The sequence below is a fragment of the Zosterops lateralis genome (genome assembly GCF_965231275.1).
Source record: "Zosterops lateralis genome assembly, chromosome: Z".
Lineage (NCBI taxonomy): Eukaryota > Metazoa > Chordata > Aves > Passeriformes > Zosteropidae > Zosterops > Zosterops lateralis.
The window spans coordinates 73840137-73864300 of NC_139800.1; the positions used below are offsets into that span (position 1 = coordinate 73840137).

Here is a 24164-nt window from a genome sequence, read left to right on the forward strand (position 1 = left end):
AGACTTAAATCTCCTCCTGCAGCTGATATATTCATGGAGAATTTTGGACCGGATTTCCGACAGGAGGAAACTTTCTTTTCTGTCTTTGCTATTTTCTTCCCTGCTGCAACTGGCATACTTGCTGGTGCAAATATCTCAGGGGACCTTGCGGTAAGTAGTGAATTAAAAACGTTTTTCACAACCACTCGAGTGTGCATTGACCTCTGTCATCACTGTCCACTGACATTTTTCTTTCAGGATCCTCAGTCAGCCATACCTAAAGGAACGCTGTTGGCCATCTTAATCACTACATTGGTTTACGTAGGAATTGCAGTATCTGTAGGTAAATAGAGAACTTTATCCTTTCAAGTTCCTTCTGAGGCTGTCTGTATTTTGATATGGTTTTATGTAATTTGTTATGTAAAGTCATGTAATTGGCTTTCCTGCATGGGAAGGTAATAGCCAAAGATTTCTGGTTTTTACTGTTGGGAGATTCAGTTTTCAGCTGGTTTTATAATTTTGTGAAATGACCTGATGCTTTTCTAAGAAAAGTGCTTCAGACTAAAAATGACAAAAGACTTCTGTTGGTGTTTCTCCATTTGTTGCAGTTATTTATGTTAAAGGATTTACAATTTAGCAGTGGGCTAATCCCTGGATTAGAAAAGCATGTTTTCAGGAAATACCCACTAAAAAAAACACCTGTATTGTTTTGAGGATTGTGGTAATCAGCCACTTACCTGCAGTGAACTGGGGGATGATCAGACAGCACTGTGGTGAGGATGCTTGAGCAGTAATTCCCCAGTCGAGGGAGGAGACCAAGAAAGGCCCTCAGTTCCTGTCAGCCCACTTTTGGAAGTATTGTGTTCTTGTGTAAAGAGGAGAAATAATCACAGACTGATCTGAGTCTTCTCAGTCTTTCTCACCCCAGAGTTGTTTGAAATCCTCTGTAGAAGTTGCCCTGGGGTTGATACCAGCTTTGCTGTAGATTACCAGTGGTTAATTACATTTTTCCCCACGCATAAAGTAGTTCTAGTAACCTTAAGATTACAGGATTGTAACTGAATCATGCACGTTTCATGCCCGTGATTGGAAATGTTTTTTACTCATGTCACATAAACAAGTTCCTGACAGCAATAATAACTTTTCTTATATGAAAGACCTTGTTTTATAATAGCTGTGGTGCCTTTTGAATGAAAATCTCATTTATAAGAGTTCCATTGATCTTACCACTAATGATACTTCCTTTTCAAAGATACCAATCTTGCTAGTCTGCTTCTGTTGGCTAATGTGGGAGTGTAGCTCTGCCAAATTGTTGCTATGTAGTGATTGTGCTTTATGCAGCATAATGAGCTACACTCATTTCCTAATTAGATTGACTGCATAGACCTCTTGCTACCAAATTTGAATCCTTTGGAACCTCAGCCCACACAAGACTGAAATTATTGTTAATACTCACTTATTAATGGAATACTTTGATCAGCTTCCAGACATGAAAAATGCAATATAAAATTGACAAAAGAAGCATTTTGCAAAACCAACTGGACGTGAAATTGTTTGATTCATCAGAAATGTTCTGCCATGTGCTGACTTACACTTTGAATTCTGCTAGTTAGAAAAAGGCAGCAGGAGTCAGAGATTATGAATGAAATTTAGCTCCTTTTGAAGCATTAGATTAGGAATATTGGACAAATACAAATTTCTTTTATTCCTTTCCCAGAGGAGTGGTAAGCAAAGTCACTGAAGATTTGAAGGGGCTAGTAAATGTTGCCGAGCAGTCACAGCTGAAGAAGAAGATGTTCTGAACTTTACTCAGTATTTGTATGCTCTGTAGTTAGTAAGAGGGCTAAACTGAGTAGAAAAAGCTGAAAAAGGGAAAATTACTGATCCTGCTGCTAAAGCTGGGCAGCTATTTTGAAAAGGTAACTCTGAGATGTAGGTATGCAGTTTCGATAATTTAGCAAAGGACAAATGCAGACATGCAAGTGGCGTGAGGCACCTTCGCAGGCAGTTTTGCGTCAAAAATCTTGGAAGATACGTTTCAAAGAACTACGCTTACCACTTTAAAAACAAGAGAAGCTCTAACTGAAAAAAGTGCCAAAATTCTGAGTAGTATTAAGGCCTGCTTCCTGTAGTTACGAAAGTAAAACTAGCGAACAAGAGCCAAACAGTAGGTGTTTACAACACTAGTAAAACACTCTGAACTGCAGTCTGAAGGGCTGTAGTACCTCTGGAATTCATATATTAAGGAGATAACTTGACAGAGATGGCTGTAAACTTTTTCATGCTTAAAGCGTGGCAAAGCTCTTTTAAACAGTGGCAGGAACATGCTTATAAATGCCTGTGAAAAGGTGAAGTCTCTTTTTCACTGGAGGGAAGATCTAGAGACTTAAGGGAAATGCTGCCAGAACCACATAAATAAATGAAACTTTTCTGAATGAGCATTAGATAAAGTAGTATTTATTATTGTTACTTTTATCTAAGTGTCTTCTGCTGAGAACAGAGTCTGCCTGGCTGGCTTCTGTTCTACATTGTCTCACAGTAAAGCCCACATCAAGTTTGTTCCTACTGCCATGTCTCTTTTTGCTGTATTTTGATTCCATGTCTGAAAGTCCTGCCAAACCAGCTGAGTTTGAACTTTGACAAAATGAGGAAGAGGAGGGCTGTGGTAGTGCACTGTAGATATTTAATAAGTTTTTTCAGTATTATGGGCCTGCCACTGCAATCTGTCACCAACATTATGTTATTTACAAATAGTTCAGCTGAGAAGTGTGCTGTGAAATCCATTATCTACTGTTTGAGTGTCTGGGGCAAATACTTGTGTTGTGAAGAAGGAGAAACATTTTCCTCTTACAGAGCTTTTAATCCCATTTAAATAAGAAAATAGTAAAAAAACCACCTCAGCTCCTCCACATAGTCACAAGAAAAGCATAAGACAGGTGTTTAGTGTAGGAAACTTTTACTGTAATTTAACCAGTTAGGCATAATAAGTAGCTAAAAAAGAAATGAGGAGTGGAAGGATTAATTAATGTCCACCTACTGGGACCAGGTGTTGCAGTGGGCTGTCAGTCAAGTTGTGATGACTCACAACAATTAAAATATGGTATAGCTAATTAGGAATTCATTTTCTCCATGGAAGGGAGACAGCATACATAGATGCCTAAGGAATATTACTTAAAGTACAGACTTAAATTTGCAGCAGATCTCTGCCGCCTTCTTTACTTTACAGGTAATTAATTTAGGTCCTTAGCTGTCATGAGGTTCTGTTGCAAGGCAATTCTTGTTATTCAGGTTCCTGAAAGATTAAAGTAAGCGAGTTTTATTGACTCTGCAGACTTTTCCCCACTCCTTGGTTAATTCCAGTTTATGGAAGTATTTCCTGGTGTTCAAACAGTTTGATTACCTCTACTATTAGACACAGAATGTTAAATAATACTTAGTCTGATGTACTCTTAGTATATATGAGACAAAGCCCCCTTAAAATAGAAAACTTTATGGATTTTAGTACTCTTTAGTTTTTCTTAAACCTTCCAGGCTGAAATGCTGTTTCTCCAGTATTTTCTTGACCAGCAAAATTAAAAGTAATCATAGATGAGCTGAATAGACAGTAGTTAAGGCGATGATTATAAAAAAGTCTGGGAGAAATGGTACTCTGTGTTTGTTTTTCACCAAGAAACCAACTGAAAAATACCATGGTCACAAAGGAGATGGCCTATTTTAACATTGGGAAATGGCTTGCAACAGGCTTTTGTGAAACTTACCTTTCTTTTAGTGGCTGAGTCATAGTGACTAGAAAAAAAACAACTGCAACAGAATGTTGTGGTTATTATTATGTACAAAACAAATCTGCACTTCTCTAGGAAGAATGATCAACACAGAGAGTATAAAGTCATAAAACTATGAAACGACTTGGGTTGGAAGGGGCCTTGAAGACCATCCAGTTCCCACCCCTGCCATGGGCAGGGACACCTTCCACTATCCCAGGCTGCTCCAAGCCCCAGTGTCCAACCTGGCCTTGGACACTTCCAGAGGTCCAAGGGCAGCCACAGCTTCTCTGGGCACCCTGTGCCAGTCCTATCAAATCAAACTTCAATTCGGGAGCTATTTGGAAGCTCACACTTCAGAGAAATAGTATTTTAAGCTAAAATTGTGCTCTTAAACTTTGGCAAGTCTACTGACATGGTTTTCCTCTGTGCTAAAACTGTTTCTTCCTACAATCAGATACATTAAAAAAGCTAATGATGGTTTCAGCCAAGGCAGCAGTTGTTTTGTATTTGTCCTTCGCAGTGAAGATAGACTTAGTGCTGTATTGTGTTAAAAAACTAAATGCTGTATTTTAATGTTGCTCTGTGAGATTATGCTTACATAAAAAGGAATTAACACATATCCTTAAATTCAGGTTCAGTTTTTAAGACTCTTTTTATTGTTGTGTCCATTGTAGGTTCCTGTGTAGTTCGAGATGCCACAGGAAATGTTAATGACACCTTTGTCAGCGAGCTGACAAATTGCACTACTGCAGCCTGCAGACTAAACTATAACTTCTCATCCTGTCATACTCAGGCAGGGGCAGAGTGTCACTATGGGCTGATGAACAATTTCCAGGTATAAAACTTCCTTCCTAATCTGTATATTGGTGTTTTTTTTTTTTTTTTTTTTTTTTTTTTTTTTTTTTTTTTTTTTTTTTTGTGGTTGGTTTTTTTGTGGGTTTTTTTTTTTGTTAGTTTGGTGTTTTGTTTGTTTCTTGGTGGGCATTTTTTTGGTGATTTTTTGTGGGCTGTTGTTGGGGTTTTGTTTTTTTTACTGTTCAGGGGCTGTGCAGGTTTTGTTGGGTCTTTTTTGTTTTGGTGGGTTTTGTATTTGGTTTTGGTTTGTTGTTTTTGGGCTTCTTTTGGTTGTTTTTTGTTTGGTTGGGTTCCTTTGGGGTTTTTTTTGTTGTATGTTTGGGGGGTTTTTTTTGTTATTTTTGGTAGGTTTTGTTTGTTTTTTCCTTGGATTTGATGGCTTGGGGTTTTTTTTAGTAGCTTATTAGGAGAAGTCATAGGCCAAATATGCTCATCTCCATAAACACAAGTTTTATCTGGGATAGGTGAGTGGTACACTCTAGCAGGTATGCAAAAGAATGTGTATATGTTGGAAACTCTAAGGTGTTTATTCTCAGGTGGTATAAATATTTACTCATTTTCTGAGTAAATTACTTAGATTTAGGTGGTGGTGCTGCAGCTTTCTTTAGGTACCTGAATGTTGTCATTCACTGGTCGGGGTAGATGTACTCATTTTTCAGTAGTGATGCTGAGTAATCAGAGGTAGCCTCTGTCAGTAACCTGCTTGCTAAATTTTTAAGTTTTGTAGAAAATACGATAATTTTTTAAAGACTATTTTACATATTGATCACAGCATCCTCTTTAATGGTAATAAAGTCATGAGTTTCCATTAAACATGAAGTTACAATATTTAAAAATCCTCTACAAGTTAAAGGGGTAATTCATAGTCTTTCACCACAGCCATCTGGGTTGTTCATGAACTACTGGTAAGGGTTTGAAAGAATCCAGAGAAAATGAACTTACTGCCCACTGATTCCAGCTTAGTTGGTGGTAGTCCCATCTTTGCCCAAAGTTTTTCTAACAGGTGTACAAAAAGTTGGCAAGAGATTGAACTGAAGTCTGCTGATGAAATTGTTGTAGTAGAATAATGTGAATATCTTGTGTGGTGTTAACTTTGTTCTTGTTCAGAAAAAGTCAGAATTGCTCTGGCAGGATTGACAAATCTGCGAAATCTGATGGCTTTTATTGCTTGTGTTAAGCTCAAAAAAACCCAACATATTGTCAGACGTACAGCTGTGAATAGCCTGTAACTGGTTTCCTCTGATTATGTCTTTAAGTCATGACTTTTGTAAGGTTCTTAACATAAATGTTACTTGTACTTACAGAGTATTTCTGCCTCCCAAATTATTCTTGCTTTTCTCTGTGGAAAAAGAGTTGGTGTCAATTAGGAAGAGTCGCTTTTAAGGCCAGAGGCACCACAAGAGAATGTGGTGCCCCACACACCCCCCTGCTTTGTTGTAGTTTTGAAAACCTTCTCTGTGAAATTTCACTTTTCTAATTCCCAGTGGCACTCTTTATTGCTGGTTTTTCTCTCACCCTCCCAGCTTTTGCTGTGCATCTCTGAGAAGAGTCTAATTCTGTCTTCTCAGGTGTCAGAAGGAGGATGTCTGTGTGAGAGGGGCTGTTTATCTAAGGAGAACCTTGTCCATTTTGTAACTGAACTGCTTTTGACATTGTATTGTTAGGTGTAAGGAAGAGATATTTTTTCATATGCAGAGTATGTGGGAAGGGGGTGTCCCAAGCTTGTGCACTTCTCAAGCTCAGACTTATATCCCTTTTTTGTATGGTAAATAACTGAAAACAAATATTGCACAAACTAAAATTAATCCCTAAGATGAGGGAAGATTGTTGTATTTACCTTCCAGTTTGTAAACAGGCAGATTCTGGGGCAGAAAGTTTGTGTTCACATTGTAATGACTTCATTGCTTCAGGATGCCTTGTGCTGCACTCAGTTCTTTTGGCAAAGAATTGATCTGAAGTTCTGCTGGGGCAGCTCAGGGTTTTCGGTGTGTTCCGGCAGTAGATGGATGACTTTTATGATTTACCTATGGAAACCTTAGATGGGAAACTCTAAATGAGGACAGTAGGTGAGACAGGCTTAATCAGACCTGCCTAGGAAGACCGTCTGTAGTTTCTCTTACAGTCAGTGAATTACAGGTTCTCACAGACTTCTGATATTTTTGTTCAGTGTATTTAGTATTCAGTGGTTATACTGTGCCTAGGCTGTCACCTGGTAGAAGAGTATTTTCAAAAATTTTTTCTGGGCTCTATAGCCTCAGCTTCCCAGCAAAAAGTTACAACTTTGGGTCATTAAAATGTAGATTTTTTTTTTTTATTATTTATTTTTTTATTTTTTTTTTTATTTTTTTCAGTTTTGGATGAAAGTACCCTGAAACTCAGTTGTTTGCTCCAGAGTGCTGGACCTAAACAATCAAAATATAGTATTTTATGATCCCAAATGTTTGAAATGTAGGAAACCATCTTAACTGTGAATGCCAGGCAAACATAATGAGGCCCTTATCAGCAGGAACTGTATGTCTGTGTCAACATATCAGTGGTTACAAGGGCCACTCTGCCCTTTTTTGCCTGATTTTGCAGGGATGAAAATTTCAGTGCTACGGGTAGCTGCCTTTGTGGGCTCCTTGGTTTGTGGTCAGGAGGTCTGAAATGTATTGGGGATGGAGGGGGGGAGTTTAACACCACGGCACACTGATTCTGCTGGATGTGGTTCCTCCTGTGTTCTCCTAGCTTAGAGAAGCTTCCTAAAGTCTCTTAACCTAAGGTATAACTTGCTAGCTTTTAAAATGCCAAGTATTAATTGCATAGGCAGTTAGTTGCTGGGATATCTTTCAAATTTATGAAACAGTGTAATAGTGAAAAATACACTGTCAATAATTGGAGACATTGGACAGTACCTAGAAGGAGAATGTAAAATATGAGTTGATTGCCAGAAGCAAATAGCAAGTTGGGGCAAGGGTAGTAAAGTGAAGGCATCAAAGTAAAAATGTTTTACATATGGGAAGAAAAGTGATGGACACTTTTACGCAGATTCTGTCTATAATGAGGGAAGATTGATGAAGCCATCCTTGCAGGGAAAAAAATTTACACAGTGCTTCTATAAAAATTGTTCTGCTCTTGTTTATTATGTTGCTATAGCAAAAGTTTCTTTCTACAATAGTGGTAAAGCATTTACACCTTTAAGTTTTATTCTGTTACATAATGTAGGGTTATTAGAAGCCCCCATTTAAAACTGTAACTTTGTCTGTTTGCTTATGAAATAAAACTAAACCGAGGCATAAGAGAGATAGTGTAATAGATAGGTTGTTAGTTTTATTCCTTTATGATTATAGGCCTGGCATGCCTTTTTTTTTTTTTTTTTTTTTTTTTTTTTTTTTTTTTTTTTTAATAAACTTGCAAGTAGGCTTCAGGAAATTCTCTTCTTCATTTGTCACGTTCTTCTGACAGATACCTGACTCTCATTTTTTGCACCCTCCACTTACTGAATTTTTTTCCAAGCAAGACATGCCTTGAACTGACCAGTGAAACCTGATGTAGTGCACAAATTCAGCTGGCTGAGAGGCCTAGCAGTCTTTGTCAGTCTGGTCTGGAGAAATCCACTAAACTTTACTATTAATTTAGCCCTAGTGAACAAAACTTCATCAGTCATCTATACATTGTATCTGAAAACATCTGACCTAGTAAGATTTATTTAAATAGCAAGATTTTACAATTTCAGGTGGCAGAAGCTTTAAGAGGGAGACTTCTGCATGTTTTTCTTGCCTCCCTTCAGTTGCTCTGCTGATAATTAAAGTGAGATTGCTAGAGTGAAAAAGGCAAGTGAGCAGTGTTAATGATGTAGAACCACTTTGTGCTTGAAAAGCACCCTGCTGGGTTAGGTCTCTTCACTAAAACTCTTCAGCACTGGCTGTCTTCAAGTAAGTTTAGCTTTTTTTCTTTGTAAAGAAAATATTCTATTAAACCATTAATATTTTTTAATTAAACAGTTGTGTATCCTAATTCACATGACAGATGCAAAGCTGGATGCAACTATGATACAGAAATAATCAGTGGAATAGTGGAGTCATAGAGTGGTTTAGGTTGAAAGAGACCTAAGATGATCATCTTCCAATCTACCTACCATGGACAGGGATGGCACTCACTTTGTACAAGCTCCCTCTTTTTTTAAGACCCTTTGAAGTACTGGAAGTTACAGCTCATTACTCATCCGGTTTACCAAGGATTGCATATTTGACTTCTGTCACTGAGATTAGAGAGATGTGCTGGGATTTGATCTTGGGGAGATAGGAAGCAAGTTTGTCTTGACGTTGTGGTTTTGACTGGGGGGAAAAAAAGCCTGATATAAAATGATGGCGATTTCTGAAAAAAGACATTAAACTTTCCCAAGATGTTTCCCAGTTTCACGTGTTTGATCACTTGGGTTTTCTGAGACCATGTTAGTCAGCAGTAGGTTAGTTGGAATATATAACACATTGCAAAGTATTTTTCATCCATTACTTCCTTCTAATCTGCTTATGAGCCCATGAAGACTTTTGCCCTGGATAATTTGAGCTTCAAATTATAGGTATATTGTGTGAAAAGCCACCATCCCTTGTCCTGAAAACAGGATGCATTTATATTCCCTCTTCTGTCTATAGTTCAGTCATTTATGTGAATGCATGATACTCAAACAGCTTTTAAGTGAAGAGAGCATAGTGGCTTTCTTCTGTTTGTGTGATGCCATCTTTTTCACATATTTTAAATAATTTTGTTTTTTTCAGGTCATGAGCATGGTATCAGGATTTGCACCACTGATTTCTGCAGGTATTTTCTCAGCCACCCTGTCATCTGCATTAGCATCTCTTGTGAGTGCCCCAAAGATCTTCCAGGTAAGTAAGGGAAGAAAACAGTAATATTTTGAAGAGACATTAATTTTGAGTCATGGTTTTTGGAAGGGGACTGACATACTGCCATCATGATCCATATCAAATGACATCAGTAGATTGTTCTAATATTTATCTATTGTTTAGAATGGGAGAACAGTTTGCTACTGTTTCTTGGGGTTCCTGAGGGTATTTTGCTCTACCTTCTTTTTAACTATTGTATCTCGTTCTCTGTCTTTAATTGAGTTAAAAAAAGTTCAGTGGGGAGTCAGTACTATTGATGTAGAGAACTAGTGTGTTTATTGGAGAAATTTTCCACTTCCTGAGAAAATATAGTCTGTAAAAAAAGCCTTTTTGTGATTGTAAGGCAGTAGACAAGGAAAATGGACACAGTTCCTTACAGAGGAGCAAAGCTGCTTCTTGCAAGTGGACATTACAGAAGGATAGAATAGTGGAAATGCGAAATGTCCAGATGCAAAGACAGTTGAGAATACAATTAGTCCATGGTGGTTATAAACTATCATAAAGTGTTCAGAAAGATAGTATGCAATGGAAGATGGCATGAGCAAAATGCATGTTGGCATGAGCAAAATGCATGTTGACTCTTGATTCTTTTTTTTTTATTATTTTTCCCCTTAGGCCTTGTGCAAGGACAGCATTTATCCAGGATTTCAGATGTTTGCTAAAGGCTATGGGAAGAACAATGAACCACTGAGAGGATATATTCTAACATTTTTAATTGCTCTTGGATTCATACTAATTGGTTAGTTTGAAATTTTAGTAAATCTCAATTCCCTTTTGTCCTCTGGAAAGCATTTCTAATACATGTTGTGAAGTTGATGACAGGGTCCTAGAGATGTAACACACAGCTTAATTCTAAACCAGTATTCTAAATCTGGGTTTTTTGAGGCTTACTTTCTCCTATCTTCTAGATACAAATCTGTCAAGAACTGCGGTAAATTTTAACTGTGCTTCTCTTTTTAACCACAGATATGTGTCTTTAGGTACTGTCAGTCAATAGAAATACATCCTTTGCTTGAGACAGTGTTAACATCTTCTAAATATGAAAGTTTATTTCAGGTTTTTAATAATGAGAGCTTCAGTAAAATTCAAACTTGCATGAGCAATATTATTTAAAATGTGCTTTTCTGTAAAGTTACAAATGGTAGAGCTGAGTGCTGACACTGCTGTTGCTAAAAGTTGCCTAGGAGTTATTAATTACGTGTGTTCTCTGTAGGTGGCAAACTAATTGTGCTGTGTCCATCTATGAATCCTGTGCCAGTGCTTTAAACTTCTTTTCTAATTTGGTCTGTCCTCCTTCCTCCACATCTGCTCGAGGCAGAGATACACCTGTGGGGGTCTCTACTGACCCATGCTGACTGGAAAGCTTGATTGCAACTAGAAACTTGCAGACTAGAATGGCACATTCTGTATTTTGATTTTTTTTTTTTTTTAATGATGGTGAGACTGCACATACAAATGTTTTGTACCATGCTGCCTCAAGGAAAGGAGAGAGGATAAGGTTTTTCCCTCTCACTGAAGGGGATGTAAGCATCACTTTTGTGATGGTGTTGGTCTGTAATACTAGAATCTTCTAGCATCCTTCAGAACCCTGTGTATTAGTGCACTGTTTTATCCAAGCCTTGCTGGGATGAAATTTTCTCAAGTACTGATCTTGATAAAGTATGCAGTGCTTCCAGAGTGCTTCTAGAACATTTGATAGGGCTTATATTTTTGAAACTGAAATCTATACTTCCTAACTGTTAAAAGATAACTTAGTAAATAGGAGATAATTGACATAAAGCTCTGTCAGCAAAAAGGGTAAACTGCATTTCCCAAACAGGGTAAACTTACTTTCTTATCAGAAAATAAGATTCTTTGTAGCAGAATTTTTACTCTGTAATCTGCAAAGCCATTGGATAAGAGCTTTGATAACAACTCTTTTTCATTTTACAGCTGAACTGAATGTCATTGCTCCAATTATTTCTAATTTCTTCTTGGCCTCATATGCCTTGATCAACTTCTCTGTATTCCATGCTTCTCTTGCAAAATCTCCAGGTAGGAACTACATTTTAGGGGTGGGAGTTTAGCCTTGCAATTCCTTTATGCATAAATACACTTTTAAAGGTTTTAAGATAAATTAAGGTTTAGTTTAATTATTAAATTCATACTTTATTCTCATGGCATTAAAAGCTTAATATGTTGTATTCGTGGGTCTTCTGAAATTTTGAGAACTCGATGAGCCAGTAGGGCTTGAGGGCTACTAATTTTGTCATTTTGCTGAGGGAGCACAAAATTCAGAGTTTATTGAGAAATTTGGAAAGAAAACTTTCTTGCTAATTCAGTAGCCGGGGTTGGGAATCCACCCTTTTGCTGTCCTCAGTTTCTCTTAATATGTTTTATTTTCCAGTCGAGAAGAAACAGGAATTGCTGGTGTTATTGCTACTGTTATTACTATTGGTGTTATTTTTATAGATGTTAGTTTGGAGGGTTGGTTAAACTATAGGAATAAGCCAAAATCTGGTACCTGCAGAACAGGTGTACATTATACCCAGTCCACATGCAGTTGTACTGGAATAACTCCCTTAAAACTTTCTTAAGTTACTAAACTGGTAGATTTTTTTTCTTCTCAGAGTGTGAGTATAATAGTTTGCACAACAGTTCTGACTTTAGTAACTATATTTAATACACTTGTTAATCTTGGATCTGTTCATGGAGGTGTGTCTGTGTATACCTGATTTTGGATAAACTTGTGGCAAATAATGTAAGACACTGGCAGTCAGTCCAGTACTTTGATGTACCCAAGTTCTGTTTGGATATACCTGTCCTTTTCATGTAGTGAGAATTTCTGTGTGAAAACAGTAAAAATGCACAATTAAAGATAGTAGTATGTAAGAAACTGAGGTATGAGATAATGACTTATGCTTTACTACCTTTGAAAGGAAAAATCAAATGTCACACAAAGCTATTGCCAAAGGTTCCTGGAGCCTGATTCAATAGACATACTGACACAAGCGTTCTCAAACTTCCTTTCTAAGCTGTGCTTTTGATGGGCAAAACTAGGAGCATTTGCATATCTGTGTGAGAAAGATGCTAATTCATTTGAAAGGTGTTGGAAAATGGAAAGCATAAACATTCTAGTCTGGATTTTACACAACACTGAAACTCAGACATTCACACGTAATGGATGCAGAATACCAGAAAAGGGATAGAACTGCAGTGCCTTCCTTCTTTTGTAGTGTCATCTAAATCAGTTTTCTTCTTTTTTTCTACCCTCCAAAATTTTATTTTGATTAGGCTGGCGCCCTGCTTTCAAATACTACAATATGTGGATTTCTCTTGTTGGAGCTATTCTGTGCTGCATTGTAATGTTTGTCATTAATTGGTGGGCAGCACTTCTAACCTATGTCATAGTCCTTGGGCTTTACATCTATGTCACCTACAAAAAGCCAGGTAGGTATGGGGGCTTCTTTTGGTTGTGGAGGGGGGAAAGAAAGGAGGAAGTGGAAGAAGGGAAGATGGCCTTGGCAGGGAAAAATCCCAGCAACTTCTTCCTGTTTGGGCCACTAGATTAAATTTCTGTTTCAGGCTTTTTATTTGTAGTTAAATGGAATTTTGCCTGCATAGTCACTGCTGTACCCCCTCCTCCCATATTATGAAGATGCCAGTTAGGCATAAATGTCTGAATGAGAATTGGAGGAAAAAGGTGCATATGAAAAGTGATAAATTAATTGTGGCTATCAAGAGATGTGTATGGGAGCAACAAGATGATGGTCTTAGTTTTCTTCATAAAAATAACAGTCTGCTTAATCTAGCAGTTTTTCATTGAAAGTATCTGACTTTGTTTAGGCAGTGTTTTGAGATGCAGTTTTTTCTTTGCTGTGGTATAAAATAATTCAGCCCAGGATTTTTTCTTCAAGTGGTATTCCTTTGACTCTGAAGTAGTTGTGGTCTTTGAAATGTGGAGATAAAAGAAGTCAGTTACTCCCTTCTGTAACGTTTTTGCTAAAACTTCTACAGAAATGTTATCTTTAAATATAATCACCTATTAAGCTGTAGGTTTTGTTGGCTAGTATTGTATAAAATGTAGCAAGGTGTGGCTTAAATCTGTGGGTGTAGTCAGTGTACAGCATTCATTTTGTGATCATGTAGTTTTACTATGGACAACTCTAAATAACACATTGGAACCTCAAATCTTACAACAGATGTGAACTGGGGATCCTCAACTCAAGCCTTGACTTACCTGAATGCACTGCAGCATTCCATTCGGCTGGCAGGAGTGGAAGATCACGTGAAAAACTTCAGGTAACGCTTAAAGACAGGAAATTCTGTGTTCACTAGGTTGCTGTCACGAGGTTTGCTGTCACAAGGTTTCCATTAAGTCCATGTTCATCTCCTGTGATTCATCCAAGTAAATGGAATTACAGATTGACTGGGATTCTTAGTGTAGGTGCTATCCTCCAAGGTCATGAAAAACTTGGCAGCAACAGTTTTCAACAAAGCATCCATGAAAGCAAAATGGAGCAGCTAAAGAGATTGAAAGATAGTACTGTAGGGGATTTGTATGATATTATATATTAATTATCATGACTATGAAAAATAATCACCTGTAATGAGTTCTGAAGTTTGGACAGTTCCTTGTCTAAAAGTGATGTAAAAGTTGCTTTTCACTTACTTGCACTAGGTTGGCTCTGCCTTCTGAAGGAAAGTAATACTAGACTGAGCATATGATTCCAGTATTTCTGCTGGACAAAGAAGAATCTAAGCTACACAATGCAAGAGATGTGACTTACCAGTGGGGAAGGAAAGCTTAATCCATCTGACCTAGTCTTGTGTGAAATCTGTTCTTGAACTTTTTAAATGTGTAGATTTTCAGATTTACTTGGATTACTGAATTTTTATGCAGTTAGTCATAGATCTGCTGACAGCTGGGTAACAACCGATCTTTTCTTAATTTAACATAGTGTTATAAAAGTGGATGAGGTTATTACATTTGTAGTGTAAATAATGTTGTAAATTTGCAATGAGGAGTATGTTGCTATGGCTAATATTTGGAAGAAATGTTTCTGTTAATAAAAAAGCCCCAGAACTCCAAATTAATTCCAATTGCAATTTTTTTTCCCTCATAATTCTAGGCCTCAGTGCTTAATTATGACAGGTGCTCCAAATGCACGTCCAGCTTTGCTTCACCTTGTCCATGCTTTCACCAAGAATGTGGGCTTGATGATCTGCGGCCATGTACATATGGTAAATTTATTCTGTCTTTACTTTATAAAGTTACCTTGGTGGTGTTTTTCTTCTCTCTGCTTTGGGGTTTGGTTTTTTTAACCTGTTTGACTTCGTGCTCATTTAATGTCTAATGATGTTCTCATTAAAAAAAAAAAAAACAAACCCAAACAAATAAATGAACCAAAACTTAAATATGAGCCAGAAACAAAGAAATTTACTGGTAAGTTTTGCTAACGTATGGGTCATCACTATTCCAGTTTTGTGTACTACAGGGGATAATTTGTAAAAGATCTGTGCCTTTGATATTTGATGCTTAAATGCTGAAGGACCTCTTACTTGTAATTGAAGTAGACATTCAGATTGATTCCCTTTAGAAGTTCTTAAAAAGCCTGGGAGAAAAGAAACCTTCTTGAGCAGGGAAGTCAATATCAGTTTAGCCAATAGCTAAAAATTGCTTTTAACCTTCCAAGTAGCTTTTTATTCCTTCAGTTATCAGATTCATCTAATTGTCAGGTGTTTCCTCTTTCTTTTCTGACCAGCTGATACTTCACTAAGTATCTCTGCGTGTTCTTGTCAGAATATCAAGTGAGGATGTTTTTGCAGAGGGGGTTTGTGGGGGCGGTTCTGCAAGGACATAATTTTAACAGTTCTTACTAGTTAGTATCTTCTGTGGTAAACCTGCAGAGTGGTTTTGTGGTGGTGGGAAGGAAGCAGTTTTCGTATAACTTTTTTTCAGAATCAGCTTGTCATGAGTTTTGTTGTTTGAGATGCAGGATGGCTGTCATACAGTGATCTGTAACAAACCTTGCATTTAGCTACAGAGGAGCTGTGGTATCTCTGATAAACTTTGGTAAATGTATTTTACCACGTTGGAATTATGTAGTTTTCCTTCATATCATAACGCCAAGCTTCTGTCATATCACTAAAAACATTAAAGCAAGTGTGTGACTAAGACATGTAGTCCAGGACTGACACATGTCACCTACCCAGACTTCAGCAAGGCCTTCAGCACAATCCCACATGACATCAACAGTTCCAAATTGAAGTGGCCTGGGTTTGAAGGCTGTAGGATTCAGTGGATGGATGCAGCCAGAGAGTTATGGTCAGTGGTTCCGTGTCCAGCTGGAGGCTGGTGATGAGAGGTCTCCCACAGGGCAGTGTCTTGGGACTGGGGCTCTTCAGTACCTTCAGTGGTGACACGGACAGGGAGAGCAGGTTTGCAGCTCACACCAAGCTGAGGGTGCTGGTGAACCACCTGAAAGACTTTGAATGATGAAACATGGTTTATTCTTAAATGTGTTTAAATTTATTACACATACCAAGTGTGACTTGCTTCTGATCTAATGAACAGATTAGAGCAAATGAGGTTAATGCACTCCACATACATATATTCCATCTTAAGAAGCTTTTAATTTCTGTCAATATAAACTTAATATTTCAGTGAATATGAAAGGACAAACTGAGTAATGCTAGGGAGATACCACAGGTGTAATCACTGCCTTTTAAAAGTCAGGCTATACAGAAAAGAATAAGGTGGCGTCATGCTTCTTGTAGGAAAGCAACTATGATGATTTTTTGGGAGCATATCCTTTCCCTGTTTAAAATGACTTTGTTACAGGGAGAGTGGCACTACCTTATTCTTCAGTAGCTTTGACCATTTGGTCAAATCTGTGTCCTTGAAAAACTGGGCTGCTGTGTTCTTGATTGTACCTCGTCCTGTATTCTGCATTTTGATGCCTAGGAGGAGCACAAAAAATTCACCTCAAGAGAAATAACATAAAGGAAGTGTTTTAAGAGGAGGTGACTTTGACTGCAGGATACAAATACTCTCATAAAGTGTAATATTAAGTCATCCTGCATCTGTGTATATTTCTTTACAAAGTCCGTTTCTTATAAAACTGTGTTAATGCTTTGGAGGACAGACTTTTGCCGCCCCCTGGGGAAGAGGGTTGTGCTCTGCAGGAGCAAAATTGCTAAAGTTTGAGCAACCCTCTTCCTAAAAATGGTAAAAATTTTTCTGTTTTTGCTGCTGATAATGCCTGATATTTTGTGGTTTGTGCTGTTTTTAATAGTGTGCAGGCATGTTTTGAGATTGTCTTGAGTTTTGTTTCTAGCAGTGACATTAAAAAATTGAGAGGGGTTTTCTTACTCCCATTGCTTGTATTCCTGATTCTTGTTCCCTCCTCTCCCATTATTTCTTTTTTTTTTTATTTGAAAGGGTCCTCGGAGGCAAGCCATGAAGGAACTATCAACTGATTTGGCTAAATATCAGCGATGGCTAATTAAAAACAAGATGAAAGCTTTCTATGCACCAGTGCATGCAGAGGATTTGAGGGATGGAGGACAATACTTAATGCAGGTATTTTTTTAAAAAAAAATTAAAGTGCTCAAGATGCACATCAAAATCAAAAAGGGCTTTATAATTTGAAATACATTCCTTTTGCAAAATTAACTTAAAGCTTTGATGAAAAATACTTTATTATTCTCTTAAGCAGAAAATAGAAACTTTAGTCATGCCAGTAACATGTTTTTTATAAAATACTTCTTGTTCTTCTTAGGCTGCTGGTTTGGGTAGAATGAGACCTAACACCCTTGTTGTTGGATTTAAGAAAAACTGGAGACAAAGTGATATGAGAGATGTCGAAACCTATATCAATTTATTCCAGTAAGTAGAAAATGAAAAGTTTTAGTTACTGTGTTCCATTTCAGTATGTTCGGTAGTAAGAAAGATCTTAGTTACATGAAGTCTCTTTCAAGTGGACCTAGGTTTTCCATTCAACAGTCTTCAATACCTTGGGATTTTTCTGATATGGAAATTAATAAGCAAATCTTCATAGTTTAAGCAGATTAGAAATCTCCATAATAATTTTCTGTTTCTAAAAAGAGTTGTGGCAGAGGTCTGGGGTTTGAGAGTACTCCACTAGCTAAAAGGAGGAGAAATATTTTACTCTCAAGATAACACAGCACTGGCAGCCAGGATAATACAAAAAGGAGAAGAGAAAGGAAATCCTAGAGTAACTTGATAGTACTGAAAGGCAGACCAGTTGTGGCTGAAAAATTTAATACAGTAACTTGTGCTGCTACTCAAACCCTTAAGGGAAAAAAATGCTTATTTTACTTACACAGAAGTTTTTGTGTTCAGCTGAAGTGCTAGTTAACCCACTTCCTTTTGTGCTTTATATTTCTCATTTTCTATGCCTTTAGAATAGAGAGAGCATGGGGCTTTAGGCTTTAGAGGTGGATATTAGAAAAGGACAGAGGTCATCTCACCCAGGTTTTAAAGATTATAGCCAGGGCACCAAATACACTGGAAAAATAAGGAAACACATTGGTTAGCTTTTCTTTTTTTCGTATTTTATTTTGGGATGGCTTTTGCAGGAAGATCTGTCAAGGTCAGCAAGTCATGTGGTTCTCCACATCCTAAAGAAACCTCAGGAGGTAATATCTGCAGGTCAGATGTATTTCTGGAAGACTAAAAGTTTCTGAAGCACACAGTAGAAACACATCTAATCTGCACAAATCTAACACATTAAATAATGAAATTAAAATGTTCACTAATAGACAAAACAAATCTCAAATCAACCTCAATTTTTCTTGCACTTATTATAGAATATATTGACACTTCAAACATTTCTAATCAAGTCTTACTACTTCTAAAAGGAAGTGTTTAATTAGTGAAATCCTGAGAAATTTCTGTCTGGAAATTATATGGGAGGGAGTTCTCTGATTTATGGTTGTTTGTAATGAACAAGGTATTTATATATAGAGGATGGTGATTCATGACTAATGCAAACTGTATGATATGGTTAAGTTCAACTTTTTCTTGTCTTATATTTTGGGGGTGGGATTGTTACTAATTTTACTCCACTTTTACTCAGCAGTTTATTCAGGGTTTTTGCTCTTTTCTACAGTAATGAAGTTCTGCCTCTTTTTTTGACAGGAGTGAGTTCCAATGAGTTTATCAGATATAACGGGACTAGGCACATTAAAACTAACTTACAGCTAATTTTATATTGAATTACATCATCTTAGGTGGTTTTAATACCCAAACGTTTTGGAAAGATGGCAGAAGTCTTTAGTTCTCAGATCAAAAAGATCTACTCAAATCCCCTTTTTGATGGATGGAGATAAAAATCTGTGTTTTTTGGTGTATCTTACTATTTATGCAGAACTTAGTGACCTGTTCATGTTGATTTTATTTAATCACTGTTTACATAGTGGGAAGAGGGAGGAGAAGGAACAGGTGTCCTTTCTAAATATTTTTCCTAAAATGATGTTCAGTTAATGTTTTGGAATTGAAACTGACATTCTGAAGCAAATTTATAAATTGGGACTTCAAATGGCAGTGCTTAATCACTGTTCAGGGAGGGTGCATTTTTTATTTGTAAAATAAAAAGCTGTGAAATATTTTATTTTTGTCCTTTTTGTTTAGTGATGCCTTTGATGTTCAGTATGGCGTAGTTGTGATTCGCCTCAAGGAGGGACTAGACATTTCTCACCTTCAGGGCCAAGGTATGACTTACTTTGTTCCATGTGGTGAATTTGCTGTTCTAATTACCTTTTAAAACTGCATTCTGAAAATACTAAAGCTCAGGGAAAAAAAAAAAGTCAACAAAACGCCACTATTGTGGTGCAATAAAATTCAGTGAAATTTAGTAAGTCTGAACTATAAGATAGTGGTCAGCACTATGGTCAGTAACCCATGGTCAGCAGCAGAACTTGGGTTTTCTGTGTTTCACCATTTTGTATTTGCAAATTGTATACAGCTGCTTCCAGAAGATCTTCTGATTAGTGATGCTGGGAAGTTGGCATCAAATACTTGGGGCTCAAGGGCAGAAATTGTGAAAATCACAACAAATACTGCACTACCCAGAAAGCCATCAAGTTTGGTGTGAGTTGCCAACCCCTACACAGACTTAATTTAGGGATTCTGAGTAGTCTGCTTCACATTTGGAAAGATTTCCTGTGTAGAAGGCTTGGTTATGCTTTCTGAATAGTGTTCTCAAGTGGAATGGTATGATTTTAGTTAAATTCCAAGTCTGTGAGCTTTGGTGCAGCTGTCCTTATTTGATAATGTGTAAATTGTTTGTAGCTTGCTCCATACAATGCTGCTACCGTGAGGAGAAATAACACAAAGAGGGACAACCTTCACTGGAAAGTTTCCTTCACTGGAAAGGATGAACATTCTAGTATTTGGAGAGAGTCAGGGAGCTTGTCACCATATGCAGGCAGGGCAGAGGAGTGTGAGAAATGGCAAGGAGTGAACCTGCAGTGTGGAAACAGTGCTGCTGAGAAAACTGGGAATTTAACATCAATGTGTCAGAGGGATCTTGGTACCCACTGCGGACTGTGTGAGTTTGCTTCAGCTCTGACAGCTGCTCCACAGAAGCCAAACCTGGAAAAAAGGCTTGGCAGTGAGACAGACACACTTGGTCTGTGCTGTGCCTAAGGCTCATCTTCCTCTTGCAGTTAAAAGCAGAAACAGAAAACATTTCACCAAGTGATTTTTTTTTTTCCCTCTTCTAGTTGTAGTTCCACAGTGTTACCCTAGCTCTGTTTTTAGACTCTGGGCATGCCATCAACAACCACAACCTGAGAAAGTGACAGAAAATGACAGCTTTGCTCAGAGGAGGAGCCTCTTTGTCCTCTGAAGAAGTTCACAGAATACTTTTGTGTTGGTTTTCTCCCCTCCTGCTTTCTTCATGGTGCTGTAACAGTTGCAGCAGCGTGTAATCAATATTAAATTGACTCAGTGTTGTCACATTCCTGTGTTGGTACTGTTTTTAACAATTCAGTGGTTTCTAATAGGTTTTTTGCTTTCACAAAGATTTGCTGTCATCCCAAGAGAAGTCTCCCTGCCCCAAGGATGTCATAGTAAAAGTGGATTATAGCAAGAAGTCTGAGACAGACACTTCCATAGCTTTTGCTCCGTCATCCAGTGAAAGAGCTCCCACTCCACGCAAAGGTAACTGCTAGTTCCAAATGAACCTTGAATTCTCACTCTATCTCTCTCATTCCTCCTCAGTTCCTCTTTCTGTGTGCCCAGGGATTATTTAGGGGACTTTTTTTTTTGTCTGTGGAATAGAAGTGTTATGCTTTTATAGAGTTGATGTCTAATCTCTTCAGTACTTCAATTCAGATCTTACCAGTATATAAAATAAGTACTTGTTTCTAGTCCTCTAAGTAAACCAGGTGATAGGCAATGTCTTAGAATGGAATTTTTTTGTTACTGAGTTTGAGAGACAGTAAACAATGCTCAAGGGTTGTGCCCCACACTTGTATGTTACAAGGGATTGGAAGGCTGGTAAATTTATGGAGGTTTGTTCATCTCAGACTAGAATATTATGTGCATATTAATAGATACAAATCATTCAAGATACTTTGACGTGACAGTAAACAACTTATTTTCTTACAAAGCAGAAGCCTTAGTAGTTAGATGGGTAGTGGAGGTATAGATAATTTTTTTGAAGTACAAATGACTCTTAGGATTTGGAGACTGCATTTTTGTGCTTTTCTCTGTGCTTCATTTCACATTTTTATTTTCTGGTTTGTGTGTGTGGTTGTTTTTTTTTTTTTTTGTTTGTGGTTTTTTTTTTGGTTTTTTTTGGTTTTTTTTTTTTTTTTTTTAATTTACATTTGCATTGTGTTCAGTAATATCACAAAGGAAATTAACCTTTTTATTTTGTGTCTTTAAAAAACTTCCAGAAGAAGATGAGGATGGAAAGACTCCAACACAACCACTGTTGAATAAAGGCAGGCATTTTTCATCTTTTTGTGTTAAATCATTCTTTCACATTGTTGATTTCAGTTTTCCTTTTCTGATTCTTTCTACACCTAAGTACCAGAGAGAAAATACCAACCATGCAATGTTTATTTGTTTCTTCATACCTGCTTTGGAATGTGCTTCATCCTTAGGGACTAAGCTGTGAAAAAAAGGCAACATTGTGGAAACTCAGAAGACGTTTCTACTGAGAAAGGATTTGCATTAGTGTTGGAATTAAAAAGCTCTTCTCTTAAAGTAGCATTTGAAATGTGTTCAGGACCTTTCTGCTTTCTCAATTCTGTGTGTCAGGTGTCTGTCTGGGTTCTTGGTTGGTTCAGAAAATACCATCTGATGGTGTAGTGAAGTGTATTCAGTGTATCTTCCAAAGTCATGGTTGTTGCTCTCTTATTTGGAAATAGTCCAGTATCCTGAAAATTAAGACTTAATACAGCTACTCAGTGAGGTGAACATGTTAAAATAATGCAAAGTAGTCCTTCAAATCATCATTTTGAGAAATTACCTGAGCAGTTTTCACTTCCTTGTTTATTTCAGACTTGAATTAATCAGATATTTTAGCCTTAATTAAAATTAATCTGAACTATTTAGACATTTTCTTCATAATTTCAGCAGCTAGAAGCTTTTGTGTTTTAATAATGGAAAGTGAGATTATATCTTGAAGCACAAAATGGCAGTTTGGAAGAAGTCCCAGTATGCAGTAAAGTAGTATATTAATGTAAATCAGTCACAGATGTGCTCTAAATTTAAAAAATTCCTAATAAAATAAGGACAGAGATGAATGTCAGACTCTCCTGGCTCTTGCTCAGACTGAGGTTTTAATTAAGGGAAAAGAGGTCAGAGTTTTTTTCCTGCAGTTCAAAAAAAATTATCTTTATTATTCTAACTGGAAATGCTATTATTGTCTTTTTCTCAGTAAATCAAATAACTTTGTTATGCAAAACAGTACTTTTTGGAAAAGGGCCCAATATGCATAAATAGCATTTAATTTCACCACTTGCTTAAAGAAGAATGGATTTAAGGAAAAAATTGTTTAGGACATGACATTTACTTGTAAAATCAGTTACTTACATATTTTTAGGGAAATTCTGTCGTTTGCAAGAGGTAGATTGCATGCCTAAAGCTCTGGAACAAAGTTAATTAAATTGTCCAGGCAAATGTCTGTGTAAAGACCTAACACATCCTTTATTCCTCAGATGCCTGCTAAATTACTTCAGCTGCTAAAATTAGTAGTCTCTAGATACCCTAAATACAGACAGTTCAGTTTATATCCAGTAAATAAAATTTGGATTTGGGTTGGGGCGCGGGGGGGAGGAGGGGTGTAAAGGAAAATTTTTAATTTAAAAGTCTGTATATCACAAAATATTAAAGAGTTGCATTTGATGACTTTCAAAGATTAAGCAAAACACAAATTTCACCATATATTTTTTCCAGACTCAAAGAGCTCATCCTCTCCTTTAAACTTGGCTGACCAAAGACTTCTTGATGCAAGTTCTCAGTTCCAGAAGAAACAAGGCAAGAGCAATATTGATGTCTGGTGGCTCTTTGATGATGGAGGTAATGTGCTTTATAATTTGAAAAGGTTTAAATGTTGATTAAATTTATTGGAGTAATTCTGGATTAGTTGTTAATGGATATATACCAGTCAATTAATATAAAATCTGTACTATTTAACGAAGTGCAGTTTCCTTTATCTGTCCTAAATTCAATACACAGGTTTGACACTGTTGATTCCTTACCTTATCACAACCAAAAAGAAGTGGAAGGACTGCAAGATCAGGGTGTTCATTGGTGGAAAAATAAACAGGATTGATCATGACAGAAGAGCGTAAGTTTGCCTTAAAAATTCCATTTCAAATGCTAATACCTTATGTTACACATTGGATTACTTTCTCTTCCTGCTTACCTTATTTCAGTTGTTCTTTCCTGGAGGCATAAGCATACTCTCTTGCCTTTCTCAAAAAAAGGTTTTGTTTCCCTCAGATTGTTTCTGGATGAGCTACCTCAAACTATAATTTTTCTGCAATATTATGTGACACTATTTTCAAGTATTTTCTGATATTATCTTCAAGAGTGAGCTCTTCTTTTATTTTAACAGCCATAAAACTGTGGTTTTTTTTTTTCCAAAGTGTGTTGTTGATTTATAGTCATATGCCAAGTTAGTTTGATTGTTGTCCTTCTTACATTTAAGATGCCTTTGTTCTTTTTCTTAAACCAGTGTTTTTTATTACCAAACCTCTGTCTATTTAACCTGTGAAATAATTAGAACTACAATCATGTATAAAGGCTTGTTTTTCTGATGCAGGATGGCTACTTTGCTTAGCAAATTCCGGATAGACTTCTCAGATATTATGGTCCTTGGGGATATTAATACTAAGCCAAAGAAAGAAAAGTAAGTCTCAAAATACATCTTGTTTGTTGATTGAATTTCTGATGTCTTTAGTTTAGCACTTCATTCTTTCCTATATATCGTATGGTACAGAAGTTCCTGTGTTATTCAGTGTTTCACAAAAATGTGGGAAAATAATTAACAATTACTCTCATGTCCAAGAATATAGAAGTCTGTATCTTTTTGAATCTATGGCCCTAAATTGTAATACTAAATTCAGAAAAATTAAGTTTAAAAAAAAAATGGATTGTATGGAGCAATCTTCTTTAATAGGAGAGTTGTTCACCAAAACTTAAATGATCTTAGTTAAG

General features: G+C 36.9%; 1 protein-coding gene across 1 annotated transcript in view; it reads left to right on the forward strand.

The window, feature by feature from the left end:
* SLC12A2 (solute carrier family 12 member 2) overlaps nucleotides 1-24164 on the forward strand; it is a gene marked incomplete at its 5' end in the record, with an annotated part of 54601 nt that overhangs the window by 24157 nt on the left and 6280 nt on the right. The window contains 17 exons of the mRNA XM_083884374.1: nucleotides 23-150; nucleotides 238-322; nucleotides 4418-4578; nucleotides 9356-9463; nucleotides 10097-10220; nucleotides 11414-11515; nucleotides 12755-12910; nucleotides 13663-13762; nucleotides 14593-14704; nucleotides 16905-17045; nucleotides 17245-17351; nucleotides 19119-19198; nucleotides 20514-20651; nucleotides 21392-21439; nucleotides 22899-23021; nucleotides 23181-23292; nucleotides 23770-23856. Coding sequence (XP_083740500.1) covers nucleotides 23-150; nucleotides 238-322; nucleotides 4418-4578; nucleotides 9356-9463; nucleotides 10097-10220; nucleotides 11414-11515; nucleotides 12755-12910; nucleotides 13663-13762; nucleotides 14593-14704; nucleotides 16905-17045; nucleotides 17245-17351; nucleotides 19119-19198; nucleotides 20514-20651; nucleotides 21392-21439; nucleotides 22899-23021; nucleotides 23181-23292; nucleotides 23770-23856 — 1912 coding nt within the window. The remainder of the gene's footprint in view (nucleotides 1-22; nucleotides 151-237; nucleotides 323-4417; nucleotides 4579-9355; nucleotides 9464-10096; nucleotides 10221-11413; nucleotides 11516-12754; nucleotides 12911-13662; nucleotides 13763-14592; nucleotides 14705-16904; nucleotides 17046-17244; nucleotides 17352-19118; nucleotides 19199-20513; nucleotides 20652-21391; nucleotides 21440-22898; nucleotides 23022-23180; nucleotides 23293-23769; nucleotides 23857-24164) is intronic.